The sequence below is a fragment of the Antrostomus carolinensis genome, unplaced genomic scaffold (assembly GCF_000700745.2).
Source record: "Antrostomus carolinensis isolate BGI_N321 unplaced genomic scaffold, ASM70074v2 scaffold35924, whole genome shotgun sequence".
Lineage (NCBI taxonomy): Eukaryota > Metazoa > Chordata > Aves > Caprimulgiformes > Caprimulgidae > Antrostomus > Antrostomus carolinensis.
In genome coordinates, this window is record NW_010309339.1 from 10698 (window position 1) to 25729 (window position 15032).

Consider the following 15032-nt stretch of genomic DNA (forward strand, 5'->3'; position numbering starts at 1 on the left):
AGAATACTGCAATGGAACAGGGAACAGCCTTTAAAAAGAGGAAAACAGATGTTACTGAAAAGGAGGGCAGGCGTAGTGCTCTGTCAGGAGGCTGTTGGTAAGGGTAGGAGCTGTGTTACTACTCTAAATGTTGATAACCTCAGGAACATGGTGGACTCCAGGTCCTGAGCCTGGCCTCCAGTTTCTCCTCTCCTGCTGTTGGTGAACAAACCTGTGCATTAAGAGGTTCCTCATCCACAATACAAGACATGGATTACTGCCTGTTGAAGTCCTGGTTTGAGCCCAGGGACTCATTTGACATGGCTGTTCTGTGCCCTGGCTGCATTGCAGCAGTGGCTTTTCACACGTCCCAGGGGTTGAAACCAATAGCAGCCTTGGGAAATACACTTGATGCCTCTCCCCAACAAGCTCTCAGGTGAGGAAGACATGCCATGCTGAGCAGGCTGTGGAAGCACAATACTATCAAAGCAAGTAGAGTGTCACATGGACCACCCGACCTCCCAGCCAGTCCTCTGTCTAGCTGACAGTATCATCAGAGCTTGGTGGCTGAAGAAAAAATTATTTTGTCTGATGCATCTGCAAGGCAAGGCTGGAGAGTCAGTACTGGATCTGCTGCAAGACCTCCCCTAGATCTTCTGAATCCTCTGGCACTCACTCACCGGGTGACTTTTCCCATCATCTTGCCCAGGTTGTGCTGTTGCCATTCTCTTCTCCAAAGTGTGCTTTGGGACACTCAGATTATCTCTGATTGTCTTAGCTTTTAAGGCAGTGCCCTAGTAGCTGTGGTACTGCCTGCTTTTCACTCTGCTGTTTTCATCTCCCTGCTGGCTGATCAGGCAGGTACTCTGTTCTCTGTGGCCCCCCTAGCAGGGCAATCTCCATCAGGGAAAGGCATCCCTATGAAATTAATGTCCAAGCATCCAAAGAAGTGTTCTTTATCTTCTCCATTTGCCTACTGCTCTCCTGAGAAAGCTTCCAAGAGGCTTCAAGCTTGTTTGTGTGTTCAGCAGAAGCTGTCTATGTCCCTTGTTCCTTATGTTTTTTGAAGATTTTTTTTGCCTGTTGCTTTCCACTTTTTTATCTTTTTTTTTAATTCTCCATTTTACCACTTAGAGAGAAAAATTATTTATTGCATTGAGATGCACTAATTAAAGCCATTTTCTGGTATTTGGTTACTGAAGTGTTTGATGTCTCTCTGACAAGACCATGAAATGCACGGAGTGTCCACAGGGACAGAATTTGCTGAACACGGTGCTTTGTAAATGAGGGGACACAGTGTCGCAGCAGCTCATGAATATGAAACGCCCATGATGCTACCTCAGTGGACTTGGGAACACAGATGAATCCTGTCATGTGCTAAATGAGACCAATTTCTTTCACTTAACTTCATCTTCAATCAGACCTTCTTCCATTTGCCTGCTTAAAATTCCCCAAACGTGATGCAGAAGGTAACAGCATTCAGTAAAACAAAGTTTTGCAGCAGCAGAGATACTGTAATTATTTCAGTTTTACATTTTATGAGCAAGCAACTTAAACTAAAGCTAGTTTCCTTCTTATGCCTGCTCGTGGCAGGGGACTGCTGGCTTCAGAAGCCACTACCCTCTTTGTGTTCTCTGGATATGGTGGTATGTGGATGGGGAGGGCAGCACCAAGCACCGTCCCCACTGCGGGAGTGTCCATTCTGAACTGGCCTTTGAAGCACTCCCCTAGTAGGGGGAAGTGAATCAGACTACATGAGATGGAGTCATTCTTCTGAGTGTCAGGGTGCTGGCTTGGGAGAGTCTTAAAGCAGCTCAAGGAGAAAGTGGCAACCACACTGCTGACTAACTGCAGGCCTGACCTGGGACATGGCTTCTAGATTCATCTCTGCCACTGGTTTATTGCCCGACTTTGAACAGATTCTGTCTGTCCCCACTTATATGCTGTCTTATCTCTAACAGAGAGCTTAGTTCTTTGGGGCTAGGACCAGATCTTACTGTAAGCTTGCAGGATTTTAAGGGACCCAGCTTGCAGGTGTTGCCACTAAACCAAAAATCAGCTCTACCTGGGGGAGGAAGTGCAACTCACCAGCTTGCAGGATCAACTGGATATTAAGGTGGTGTAGGTTCTTCTATCTCCTGCTTGTTGCTTCCTGTGGTTGTCTTCCTCAACTGTCAGTAAGTCATTTGCTAAGATGTAGAAAAGGTGATGGTTACTGCATGTACTTTAATATGAACATGTAAAGCCCTTTGTTTATGACTTAAAAAGCTGCTGTTCCCTGTTTATTGTTTGACTCTCTGCACCCTCAGTCTTTCCCCTCACTCTTTTCCTCCTGCCATCCACACACTTCTGTCTTGTGTTACTGGTGTCTTGCCATAACTTAGCCATGAAGTTCTGTTTGTGTAAGACCTATCTCAGTGCAGCTGTTGTAATAAAATACTATTCTTACTTATATGCTGGAACTTATTTGTTCTGAGACCGTCAGTTTGGTGCAGTATATTATAACTCCCTTGTTAGCCAGCGTTTGGTACTGGTGTCTCCTACCCCACCGCAACTTCTGCATGGGTATGCTCATTTTGGTTTCATTCTTGATTTGCTCTTGTTCTCCATCATCTGGGAGATGGAGCAGAGTTTGCTTTTGGCATCTAGCATTTGGTGCTCAGTCAGCATTTCACATGTCTGCCATAAGCAGTTTCTGTATCTTGTTTCTTTATGGGCTGAGAAATCCATGGAGAAGGGCTTTGTGTTACTCTGTTCACAGCCATTTTTAGTCATAAAGAGAGGCCTCATCTATTCCTCTTTAAGATCACTGCATGCATTGAGTTTTTATGTTCCTCGCTCCATCTTCTGTTGCGTATACTCATTTCTTCTGCTTGTAAAACGCTACCTGATGTGCGTTTACTTATTTGCCCCTCCCTTCAGCTAAAATGAAAGCAGGATACTCTCTCTCAGGGGCAGAGTGAGTGTTATTTTTAGGAGCACTCACTCTGGGAATGTTACCTGCCATATGAAACTGAGATTCAGAGGAGTTCTGTCTAGGGGAGAGTGGATGAGGGAGGTGACATAGGTAACTGTCTTGCAGCACAGTGCTCCGAGTCCATCTGGGAGACCAAGGTTGGTAAGATGGTTTGTAAGCAATTTGTACCCCTTTTTAATGTTTTTTTACCAGTAACTCAACTTCTATTTTAATGTTTTTTACTATTAGTATTGTATCAGTTTGTTCTGATTTCAAAGTCTGCAGGAGAGGATGTGAAAGTGGGAGAACAGGTGAAGCTGTAACATTTTTATGTTGCTTCTGAGATTTGCCTACAGTTTTGATTAAAATTTGTTGATATTAAAGACAATATGGAAGCTGCTCTCTCCTTCAAAATGCAGCTGAGTTATGCAAGAAAATCCCCCCAAAACCTATAAATAGATTGCACAGAATTATTTTTTGTTTCCAGGTTTTGAACCCACCCCTTCTTCTCAGCTGCAAAACATTTTCTTTTTGTAATGCACAGACCATTTGTTCACTTCATTGCAGTGACCAGGTATCTGTGAAGGTGTTTTCTTTTGCACACAGGCAGCTTCTTAGCATGTGGGTACATTGTGAAATGCTTTTTAAGCTTTACCTACATGGGCACTGAATTCAGGCATGACAGCCTGGACAGTCAAGTATGTCAGGTAAGTCAGACAGTCAGGATTCTGCACCGAAAACAGGGTTATGGAAAATGATCTGAAGCCCCCAAACTGAAAAGGAAGGGAAAAATAGGGGTCACAGAGCAAAGCACACAGTGGGGGTTTGTAACGTAACCTTGTCGTTGGAAAAAGCTGCAGTGCAAGACTGGGAGGCTGTGGTCCTGCAAACATTTCTGCGTGTACTAATGTTACGTGTAAGTAGCCTCACTGTAGCTAGTGGGAATATTTAAAAGTAGAGCATATGCCTGTACTCTTACAGCACAACAGCCCATGTGCTTCTTCCCTCTGCAGTTGACACAGTGCCATGACTTGGCTGTGTTACCAGAGCTAACTGGGAAAAAAGATGTGAGTCCTAAGAAGAGCAACAAAAACAGCTGGGGGGCTGGAGACTGAGTGAGGGGAAGGGTTGGCTCCTTGGTGATAAAGTGAGAACTGAGATACTTTGCAAACTGTACGGAGAGAAGGGAGAGAAATTGTGGAGAAGTGGCACCATGGGATTTGGCAGAGGGAAGAGGAAATTATGAGTAACAAGTGAAATAAAGACCCAAATATTTCAGAGCTGATTTGCCACTGATAGTAGTTAGCCTGGGGAGCTGATATTTTCTTATAATTTGTGACATTTTTGTTCTGTTTCTTGTCAGTCTCTGACAGTCCTAAAGGGCATTGCTTCTGCCTAGAAATGGACAAATCATCTGCACTTTGCAGTAAGAACAAGCATGTACTGGCCTTTGTTGGAGGGGCTGGCAGCAGCCCCCAGAGCGTTTCCAGCTCTTCTGTCTGAAATGTTTTCAAAGTGTCTATAAAATATTGGAGCCTTGAATTTCTTTTGGAAAGAATTTCTACGTGATTGCCTGGATTTTTCTAGTACGGAGTAGAGGTAGCACTCTGCAAGGGATTTGAAAATCTCTCCATGGAATTCAATGGCACTGCAAAATCCAGGAGTCTTCAGGAACCTGCAAAATGGAAGAGATATCACTGATCCAGGCCCTAAGTTTACAGTTTTTTTCCTAGTGCAAAAAGAGATCAACGAAAGCAAAAGGGAAATGGAAAGAGGGTACTCCAGAAATAGCTGCCAAAATGAGCACTGAGTGAGGAAATTCAGTTTGCTGTCACATTTCTGCTGTTAAAAGAGGTTAAGGATCTGACCTTCTCCTGCTACAGGGAATGCTGCTCCATGGATGAGGGCAGCTCTGTTCCCAGGTAGTTCTTCATTTAGTTGTGTTTGCTGAGAAACATTCATAGTCTCCCGCTGAAAAGAATAAATTAGCTCCGGAGAGGTTACACTTTCTCATGCCCATGCTTCTTTGCCTGGACTTAACAGGGCACCTCTGCACTGTGCTTCATTCCTCCCCTTGGACCAGTCTCACCAGTCTGTACCCTCCTTGGTCTTTGTTGCTTACATACAGGGACTTTCTCCCACATTATCACTGAGCAGGTTTTACTAGCTGCCTCAACAGGTCAGTCTGCCTGTCCAGGGAGATGCTTTTGACCCATAATTGCATTTTGCTGCAAGTTTTACCAAGAGCTGGGAGTCCCTGCAGGGAAGCAGCAGTGGGATAGCAGCTTCTACTGTGTATTGTCCCTACGAGCAGAGCGGGGAGACATCTGCCCCAAATACCCAGTGATGCACTGGTGGGGCATTTCTTGCACATGCCTCCTACTTCTAAGGGGTGGCCTGGGGCATGTTGCTGCTGTTTCCCTTTCAATGTCTTTGGGAAGTTTGCTGTAGTTGGAGAGCCGCTCTGCAGGCACCTGCTCCTTGGGTGGCTGGGGAGCTAGAGGGCACAGCTCTGCTGAGTCTGGCCAAGCTGTCACTGCCTCTTGCTGCGGCCAGGTTCTTGCAGCAGCCCCTGTCCTGCTCAGCCTTCCACCAGGCAGCCAATTAGTGAGAAATCCCACTGTGTGGCCAGCTCTGAACGGCCACCATGCCGAGGCCAGGGCTGACCTGTGCCCTGCCACAGCTGGGTGAGGGCTGCCGGCCGGTGAGACGGGGGACGCGCAGTGGACGATCGCAGGGGAGGGCAGCTGAGAGCCTGCGAAGCTCTGACAGGCAGCTGGACATGGAGCTTTCCAGGAAGACCCTGCCCGGAGCCCTGAGCACCATAGGAGGGAACATCTCTCCAGCTCCTGAATATTCATCTCAGCCTGGGCTGCAGAACGGGGCAAAGCCAGGCCCAGCCGCATGCTGCCGTCCAGCAGTAGCCTGGCCACGCTGCCAACAGAGTCAGGAGCAGCCTGCTCACTCCAGTGTCAAAAGGGCCAGCTCTGCCTACACACTGTGCAAGTGAAACCTTTTCCCAGGGCGAAACCACCAGCTTCTCCATGGTCTGAGGGCTCAAGGTCTCTGCAGAGCCTTTCTGGCCTTTAGTCTTTAAATGAGTTCTATGGTAGTGTACTCTGTCCTTGCTTTACACCTCCAGTTATTTTCCCTTCTTTTCCTCTCTCCTTTTTTTCTCTCTGTTTACAGCACTTTGTCAAATCAAAAAGCATGCAATGCTCTCAGAGCCTTGGTCCTTTAGCAGGATTCAGTGTACACCTGGTTCTTCCTCCTCTCCTCCACTCTTTTGTCTCTAGCATCCTTTTTAGGTGGAGTAGCCATAGTCCTTGTGCTGGGAATACCCAGTGACCCAGACATCAGCCATTCCAGGCTAACACTGGAAATCTCAAAAAGGTTTATGACATTACAAATAGATGCATCTTCCCTAGTCTTTGTATCTGCTAAACCATCAGCACTTCCTTTCTCAGCTATCAGGAAGGTCACAGGCCTCTGCACAGCTGAGACCTTGCCAGCAGCTCCTTCAACATGTAGTTTTACATGGCTTCTCTCAGTTTCTGCTCCACATTTCATTTCTAACAGAATCTAGGTGACTGGTGGCTGAACTTAGCAAACAATAACACACCTCATAAGAAGCAAGTCTTGGGATGAGGGCAAGTAGGCAGCAGGGTTTAGTGCAGCTGGCTTCCTTCAGCTTCAAGGTTGTGTTCAAATGTATGGTCCATGGCCTGTGGAGTCTTACCCAGCCAAATCTGCTTGTCTTGCAAGAATTCTTTTGACCCCAAGCTTCAAAGCTTTATTGCCTTGTTTTAATATTAAACAATACATTTTTAATCATTGTTAAATAACTCTCTTGTGTTTTCCTCTAATAAGAAACAAGCTGTTTCATATCTGTGAAGCAAGAGAACCTTTGTTGATAGTGAGAGGAGAGCACAGCACTCCCCACTTACTGTTGCTGCTTTCTTTTGTTGCAGACATTCCTGTGATCCCTGACTTGGAGGAAGTCCAGGAAGAAGATCTGGCCATGCAAATGGCAGCTCCCCCCAGGTAAGAGCACTGCCAGGTGCTCTTGAGGCTCTCAGTAGTGCGAAATGGCTGGTGAAATTAAACTCCATCTTATCTCATGCTCCCTGGATGTCAGCAACAGTGTCATTCAGCAGGATTTGGTGCTGTGTATTGTGGCAGCCAGGCTCTAAGACGAACAGTGCAAACTTCTTGTTTCCTGTTACACAGAAAAAGCAATTACTGCATATTCTCTCTATGCATAAAAAAACCTGACATTAGAGTAACATATGAAGTGTTGCAAAATCAAACTCTCAAAAGTGGAGAATTGCTTGATTTAAGGTTGTGTGTGTAGCCTCAAATGCCTCCAGTACATGCATTATCACACGCTTTGATTATGCATGGTCATAGGCTGTTTGCCCTCCACAGGATATCCTTCTTACTCAAGTGCCTATTTAATTTGTGATGTACAATCCTGTTGTTTGAAGGTGTTATCAGGTTAGTCTTGGGGTTAGCTCAATGGAGACCAGCAAGTTTTAAGAAATGAAAGTTCTGGGGATTTTATCTTAAACATATCAGGAAAGTCTTCTTTCTCTGTTGGGCCTATTGCCAAGATCACAGACTGTGATTTCTGTTGACCCTTACGTGGAAAGGTGGGATATCTTACTCCTGACCACAGATGCCTCTCTGACAAGTATGGAGTAGTTATTATAATTAAATAGCTGTTAACAAAAATAAATGACACTTTATCACAGAATCACAGAATGTTGGGGATTGGAAGGGACCTCGAAAGATCATCTAGTCCAACCCCCCTGCCGGAGCAGGAACCTAAATGAGAAATATTTGTAGTAGTAAATTTAAAATTACTTTGTCTCTCACCAGAGTTCATGCTTTGTTTTCTCTGTTTTTTATAATCCCATCTGTTCCTCCTGTATCCATAGTCTCCCTGCAATAGAAAAGACAAGTGATTTTCATGGACAAACACCAATAGGAATTAAATTATTATAGGTCTTTTCTATAGTATTGCATCACCTATGAAGGGAAGTGTGGCACGACAGTTTGTTACCTCCCTACACCATGTTTCTCTTTGAAGGCTACATTTTAAGAAATTGTATTTGATAGCTGTGACTCAGCTCAGACATGGGAATCACAAAGTCCCTACAGTTCTGTAGCTTGTATGGAGGGGCTCTCAGTCTGCTTTCCTATGGTGCTGGGGCTGTGTGTATGTTCACTATGTTCCTGTTTTCTTTCTGGTCCTTGCAGCTAGTCTGGAGCTTCTCTCTGGCATGCTGGCTTCTCTGAGGGAGTCCATGATTGCTCCACATCCTATTTTTATGCACATGCACAACCTGGCACACAGATTTGTCAATGACTATTCATTTGCTGAATGAGATGTGCTTCTGTCTGGGGACATCCATCTCAAGAGTCCAACATGGGCAATGTGGACACTTGAGAGAGGTGTCACCAGACTACTGTTCATGCCACCCTTCTCCTCAGATGTGCTTCCCCCTTTACCCAGGCTTGTACTTTGACCCTTTCTGGTTGCAGTGTGCAGGTGAACCGAGTGCTGACCTACCATGACCTGGACAAAGATCTAATGAAGTACGCTGCCTTTCAGACTCTGGTAAGTGGATGTTGCTATGAGGTGACCAATGCGTCTCCCTTCCCTTCCAGGCTCCCATCATTCTCCACTGTGACACGCAGCTGCATAAAATACACAGCCCTATTGACCAAACAACTTGTAGTCTGCCTGCAAGTCTGTTCCTCTCTGCAGTGTGGCTTTCCTGCTTGTTTGTGTCTGTAAATAATGTGGGTATGGTATCTGCTGCTCAGATGAGGCTTCTTCTGTTGTCCTGGACAAAGTGTATGTCCCTTATGAGGCAAATGTGCCTATCTCTGGCAAGACCTACCTTGTGAAATGATGATGTCCACTTTCTCACTGACTGTGAGACTGTGACTATGTGTGTGTTCATAGGATGGAGAGGTTGACCTGAAGCTTCTCACCAAAGTTTTGGCTCCGGAGCATGAACTACGAGAGGTGAGTCTTTCTTTTGTGGGAACACCGACAAGACTAAAGCTTCTTACATGTCTCAGACTGTACTTGGAAAGTAAGCCTTTGGTGGTGGGGTGGAGGAGAGAGGTGAGGAGGAGCTTGTCCAAGCTGCTGGAGGTTTGATTTCCCTAGCAGATTATTTTAAAGATATATAGAGCTTTCTATGTGTGAGATCATGGCATCGGCATGATTGGTCCCCTTCAGTATGAAAGAGCTAGTAAGGAAAATGTGAAGGGCCTAGTACTGTCAATGATCCCTGCAGAAACAGTGCTCTGTTGTGTATTATCTTTTGGTAGTTACCATGAACTCCAGGTGGTTCTACAAGGAGGTACAGAGGGACAAAAGCAGAAGGCATTTGGGGTTATGGGCAGAGGGAACTTTTAAAGCAGAACAGAACAACCTCAATATGACTGAGTGGGCAGGAGCTCAGGACTTGCAACAAAGGATTTCTGCAGCTCAGAATTGCACATGCTTCAGCAGAAGTGCAGAAAGTAAAAGTTTTTTATGGCTTCTCTTTACGCCCTGCTTGGGAGTATCTAAGGTTAACAAGTACAAAAAAATCTGTCCTTTACAGAACTTTGGAACATGAATAATTCTGTCAACATCTTTAAATTGTAGCAGGGATTCATCTTTCATTCTGGCTAGGATTCCTGTTCTAGCCAACCGAATCCAGGGCTTCTCTGGCCAGGGTAGTTGCCGTTTAGTTTCTCTCTTTGCTGCTCATCTTGAATATTTGGCATTGTTCAGAGACCTTTGAGTGTCACCAGTAACATTTCAGCATGTTTGTCTTTTTCCTCTTGGTAGGATGATGTCAGCTGGGATTGGGACCATCTCTTCACAGAGGTGTCCTCAGAACTGGTGACTGAGTGGGACCTGGGACAGTCTGAGAGAGAGGACCACCTCAGTCTGCCCTAAAACACTGGCACACCAGACATGTCGCACATGCATCACCTGTAAATAGTTTAGTGCTTTAATTTTCTATTAACTTGTTTGTATTTGAGAATTTATTTCAGACATGAAAATAAATAGGACATTGCTTCACAGGAAAACTGGATTGAGAGAAGTTTGGGGTATTTTGTAATAAGAATCTTTGTTTGCAAAGGAGATTGAGAACTCCAAATACAATAAAATATTTACTTATGAACAGTCACCTCCACCTCACTAGCACCTTTACGGATAGCTGCAATGGTTGATCTTTCTTCTATGGAAATGCAGCCTCTCTGAAGTGGACCATCTTACAATGGATTGTGTTTTTTATTGATGGCTATCAGAGAAGCTTAGCCTGATACAATTTGTTTGCATAGGACATCAAGTTTACCATCTTCCTCGCAACAGATGCCACAAGTTGTCAGGATATCCATTTTACATTTCATCCAGCAGTCTCCAGACATCCCCTGCTATTTTAACCTCTCTCCTGGAACAATACCTTTGTATTGACTCAGAGGAAGCAACATCACCTATTAAACTGCCAGCTAAATTCTGACCAGGCCTAACCCTGCTTAGCTTTTGCAATCAGATGAGATCACAGCTTGAACAGAGATAGCTTCAGGCAAAAGGTAGTTTGCAAATAAAATACTGTTTATTCCATGCATGTGAAAGAATGGAGCCTGCTGCTCTGAAACAAGGTAACTCCCTGGTGGGTGTCTCCTTGGGACCAAGTAACCCACTCTTATTGTCATCTAAAGAAAAATCCATTTAGCTGTTAATACCTTGTCCCCATAGAACCATGGTGATTATTTGCAAGAAACAGTGACATTACTTCTAAGCCAATGTCGTTCAAAGCCTTGTCCCCTTGGAGAATCTTGCTGTATACTTCTAGGGTGCTGGGAGGAAGGCTTGCTGTGCTGCTTCTCTTAGCTTGTTTGGATGGTCTAATAGAGTGCTGCATTCCCACTCTTGTACTGACAGCAGGACGGGTCAAATAACTCACTGTGAATTCAGTACTCTGCAAAATTTTGTATCGGAGTTGATATGCCAAACAATTCTACCAACAAGAGAGAAGCAATTGGGCTCATTCTGGGGCCACCAAAATAAGGGGAGGTTCATCTGTCTGAAGGAGACACTAAGTTTTTTACAGCCAAGAAATCTCCCCTATAACTAGAAAACTAGGTGAGACAGAAACTTGGGAGGCCAGTGTATGGAGGATAATCCTGAAGTCTTTCTCTGAGCAGACAAACTTTTTTTGGTATGAACAGAAACTTCCCAGCTGAGCTGGCATATATTTTTCTATGACACCTATGGTTCTTGGCCAGAGAGAATTTAGAATGCTTCCTACATTCCATGGGGAAAAAAAAAAAATCAGGAAACTAAAATAGTTTAGTGAATCAGACAAACCCAACAAGCCATTCTGAGAGGAAGAGAATGGTAAATGGAGGAGGGCATGGGACATGAATTTGCTCTGTTCATCCCTCAAAGATCACAGAGAAAGCAGAGGCATTCCCTCTCCTCTCGACTGCAGACTGTAGGACCATCTAGTGTGGGTTCTCTCCCTTCTACTTGATCTGAGGCTCTGATCCACACTGCTCCTATAAACTGCTTGCCTGGTATCACCTTCTTTGGTGGTATCTGCTTCCAGTGAGACTCTAGCCTCTTTGAAGCATGAAGCGAACTTAACTTTCTGTGCCCTGAGAATGAGAGGACAAACTTTGATTGTTGCAGGAGCAGCCCAAAACAGACTACCAGTATTCCCACTGAAACTTTGGTCTCTGCACCATGTCCCTACCAGAAAAGTAACTGTCTTCCTACTATGATGCTGCACTTGCCTGCAGTTTATTGAGGAGGAAACCAACACGAGCAGAGAGAGAAGGGGAGGCTGAGAGGTGAGCCCACCTTTCTCCCTTCAGTCACAGTTGCAAAGGACCTTTGGGTCAGCTTGTAAAACCACACAGCCACCCAATGCAAATCAACCAGTTTTCAGTGAGCACAAAAGCAAAGATTCATAGGCCTGAGGCACAAGAGTAGGTGAACTATGAATCCAGCATCTCTGGCTGCTCAGCCTGAGGTGTGGTGTGTGAAATGTGGCATATTATGTGTTGCGTTTTCTTTAGGGGCTTGGAGAGATGGCATTGCTGTCCACATGGAGCATTAAGAGTGGATAACTAAGCAGTAGTTAGGACTGTAGCCACTGGTTGCTGCGTGCAGAAGTCATCCCAAGCCTATTGCTCCTCTAGCAGCTGTGCGCTGCACCAACAACCCTGAGCTGGCTGCAGGAAGGCTTGCAGAGCCATCTTCTGCCTCCAACCAAAGCTGCTCCTATAAACTGCTTGCCGGCAGGCAGAGCACTTCTATCTGGCTGTTCTCCCAGCAGGGGGGACTGAGAAGTGAAGTTGGGCTATACAGTCATGCTCAGCCCCTGAGAGGCCACAGGACCCCCTCAGGAGTCAAGAAGAAGAGGAAAGTACCTCTTGCAAGAAGAGAAAGAGGGACATTGGACCCTGGAGATCCTTCTGGAGATGGTAAGGGGTAGGAATGGGAGAGGGCTTGGGGAGGGACATTTGAGGCAGAGCGTGGGGAGGAGGGGGCCAGGAGCAAGACTGGGGTTTGTGGGAGAGGCAGGGTAGGGGCAAGAGGAGCAAGGAGGTTGAATGATTTGATAACAGAGTATGCATAAAATTTGGAGGGGAGTGAGGCCGGAACAGGTGCTGGTGGAGAGCCAGGAGAGAACAGGGCACACCAAGAGCATAGTGGGCATTGAATCAGGCCTTTTCTGATGAGCTGTGGTCAGGTTATGCTGGAGGAGGTGCTCTAAAGCTGCATAAAATCTCCCAGAGGTGCATGCTTGGGGATGGGTGCTGTTGGCTGTCCCCCTCTGGCTTGGGGCCCTGGGCAGGGATGCTCTGCTTGGGAGCAAGTGTGTGTGGGCCAGGCCTGTGCCCATTCTGGGACCTTGGGAGCCCAGCAAATACCTGGGCAGAGTTGGAGAGCAGGGCTTGAAAAAACTCACAGTCTCATCTATCTTAAGGCAGGAAGAGGTGGCTTTGATCATTTAGTCTGATCTGCTCTAATAGAGGCCATGGCAGAATCCAGTGAGATGTGGCTGAGCTTTGCCCATCTTTTAGAAAGGCTGACAGTATATTTGAAAGTCTTCCCTGGTTAGTTTTTCTCATAGATAATTGCCCTTATAGTTCAAAATCAGCTTTATTTCTAGACTCAGTTTTTGAGTTTCATCTTCTGTTCCCTGAGTCTGCTTATGCTTTCACCTTCCCAGTTAAGCCATACTGTCAGATATTTTCTCCTTGCTTCAGTATTTATGTGCACTGTGATCAAGTTGTCTCTTTAATTTCCTTCAATAAACTTAATAGACTGAGACTTGTTTCCATGTCTTTTCAATTCCTTCCCCAGCTGGAGGAGGGGAGGTGAGCGTCTGGCTTCTGGCCTCCTTCCAGCAAGCTGTTCCCACCCGTCTTGCTTCCATACTCGTGTCTTGGTTGCAGTGCTGGGAAGGTGACTGAGACCTGTTGCTTTTCTTGTCTCAAGTCCTGATGCTGTCAGAGGAGAGCCCGCTCCTGTTACTCTCCTTGCTAAAAAGAAACTATGCAGTGCTTTTGCAGGCTGGCTCTTGGCTCGTGGTGACGCACCAGTGTGTATTGGCTGTGACAAAGCTGCCTCGGGAACCTGCATTTCTCAAAAGTCTGGTGGCTAGAGCGTGCAAAAGAAGAAATGTCAGGTGTACATTTTTTCTTGTAGCCTGCAAAGGTGTAGTGCTGGTTGATCATCAGGTGAGGTGAGAAGTGAGAGCGGTTTTCAGAGCAGTGCACCTGGTTCCTAGTAACTTGGATCAGCACTGCAGGCTGTCCCTAGCCAAGGAGTAGAGCAGTAATCCCTTGTCTGTCTCCGCAGATTTGTATCATAGTGGGGTAAAGCAAGGTGCAGTCGTGTGCTCAGGGCCACATAACAGATCTGTGTCAGAATCGGGGTTAGAAATGAGGATCCTCAAGTTCCCGATTCAAACATGGCTTTCATATACCTGGTGAGTGTTTGCCATCTTCAATTCAAAGATGACAATTCAATGTAGCGAGCCTTGTGTCCTGCTTGCTCTTTGTTCTGCTCTCTTCATACATTGCTGAGGGAATGCTGCAAACCATCGAAGTGTGTGTTGTCAGTAGCATGTGTAGCTCAGCGAGCTGATGTGGGGTGTCTGCCAAGGGATTTGCCTGGGTTCTGGATGGATGTAAATACCTACCCTCAGATAGCCTCTTGCAGACTCAGAATTCGATAGACTACCTGGGTGAATGGTGAGCCTCATCACAGCTAAAGTAAGAGAAATGCACGAAGGAAAAATTAATTCTAGGTACTATCAGTTTTAGCATTCTGGTTTTGCTTTTAATAATAGATACAGTATTTATAGACTTTCTTGGTGGAGATGCCTTACTAGAGTGGAGTTTGCTGGTGGTGGGGGGATATTTGGGCTGAGGCAGCATACGCAGCACTGGAAAAAAAATGTAGAAAATAAAAGCTGAAAAAAAGCCAGGCCCAGCAGCTTTTCATTAAAGAGCCTCTTAGAGGGACTCTGGCTGGCTGTTTTATTAAGTGTGACAAAGTGATGGGAGGTGGGGGGGGCTCCTATGTTAATAAGTTGGAAAGGCATTGCCGTTCCTCTCGCCGGAGCGTCTCAGGGAAAGTGGAATTAATTCATGGCATATGCTCGCAGCATCTGCCGCGGTGACCTGGCGTGACGGGAGCGCAGCGCCAGCCGGAGCCCGTATTCCCGCTCCTCTCTCGGGCCCTGCTCGCTGCCTGCCTGTGCCTGAGCGTGGGGCAGCGTGGCCGCTCCGGCCCAGCGCACGCCCAGCCGCCCGCCCGCTTGCTGCTGGCCTGGGTGGGATGTGGCAGCCCGTGGCCAGAGTCTTGCTCCCTCTGAAGAAGGAGACATGCTCTAGAGCTGGGAGGAAGAAGGGGATACTCGGATAGAAAACAGACCAATTTGAATGGAAACTAATCCAGTTTGTCCCAAACAGACTTCATTCCTTCCACAGTATTCCCTGACCAAGCCCTCCCTTCTCCAGTGATCTGACTTGTTCTGTGGCTTGCTGTGAGGCTCTGACC

At 46.1% G+C, this 15032-nt stretch overlaps 1 protein-coding gene across 1 annotated transcript in view; it reads left to right on the plus strand.

The window, feature by feature from the left end:
• The window catches only part of IFT43 (intraflagellar transport 43), a 16638-nt gene extending 6608 nt beyond the window's left edge, over positions 1-10030 (plus strand). The window contains exons 3-6 of the mRNA XM_010166092.1: positions 6907-6979; positions 8483-8558; positions 8910-8972; positions 9792-10030. Coding sequence (XP_010164394.1) covers positions 6957-6979; positions 8483-8558; positions 8910-8972; positions 9792-9902 — 273 coding nt within the window. The 5' untranslated portion in view covers positions 6907-6956 and the 3' untranslated portion in view covers positions 9903-10030. The remainder of the gene's footprint in view (positions 1-6906; positions 6980-8482; positions 8559-8909; positions 8973-9791) is intronic.
• Positions 10031-15032: the final 5002 nt, after the last annotated feature.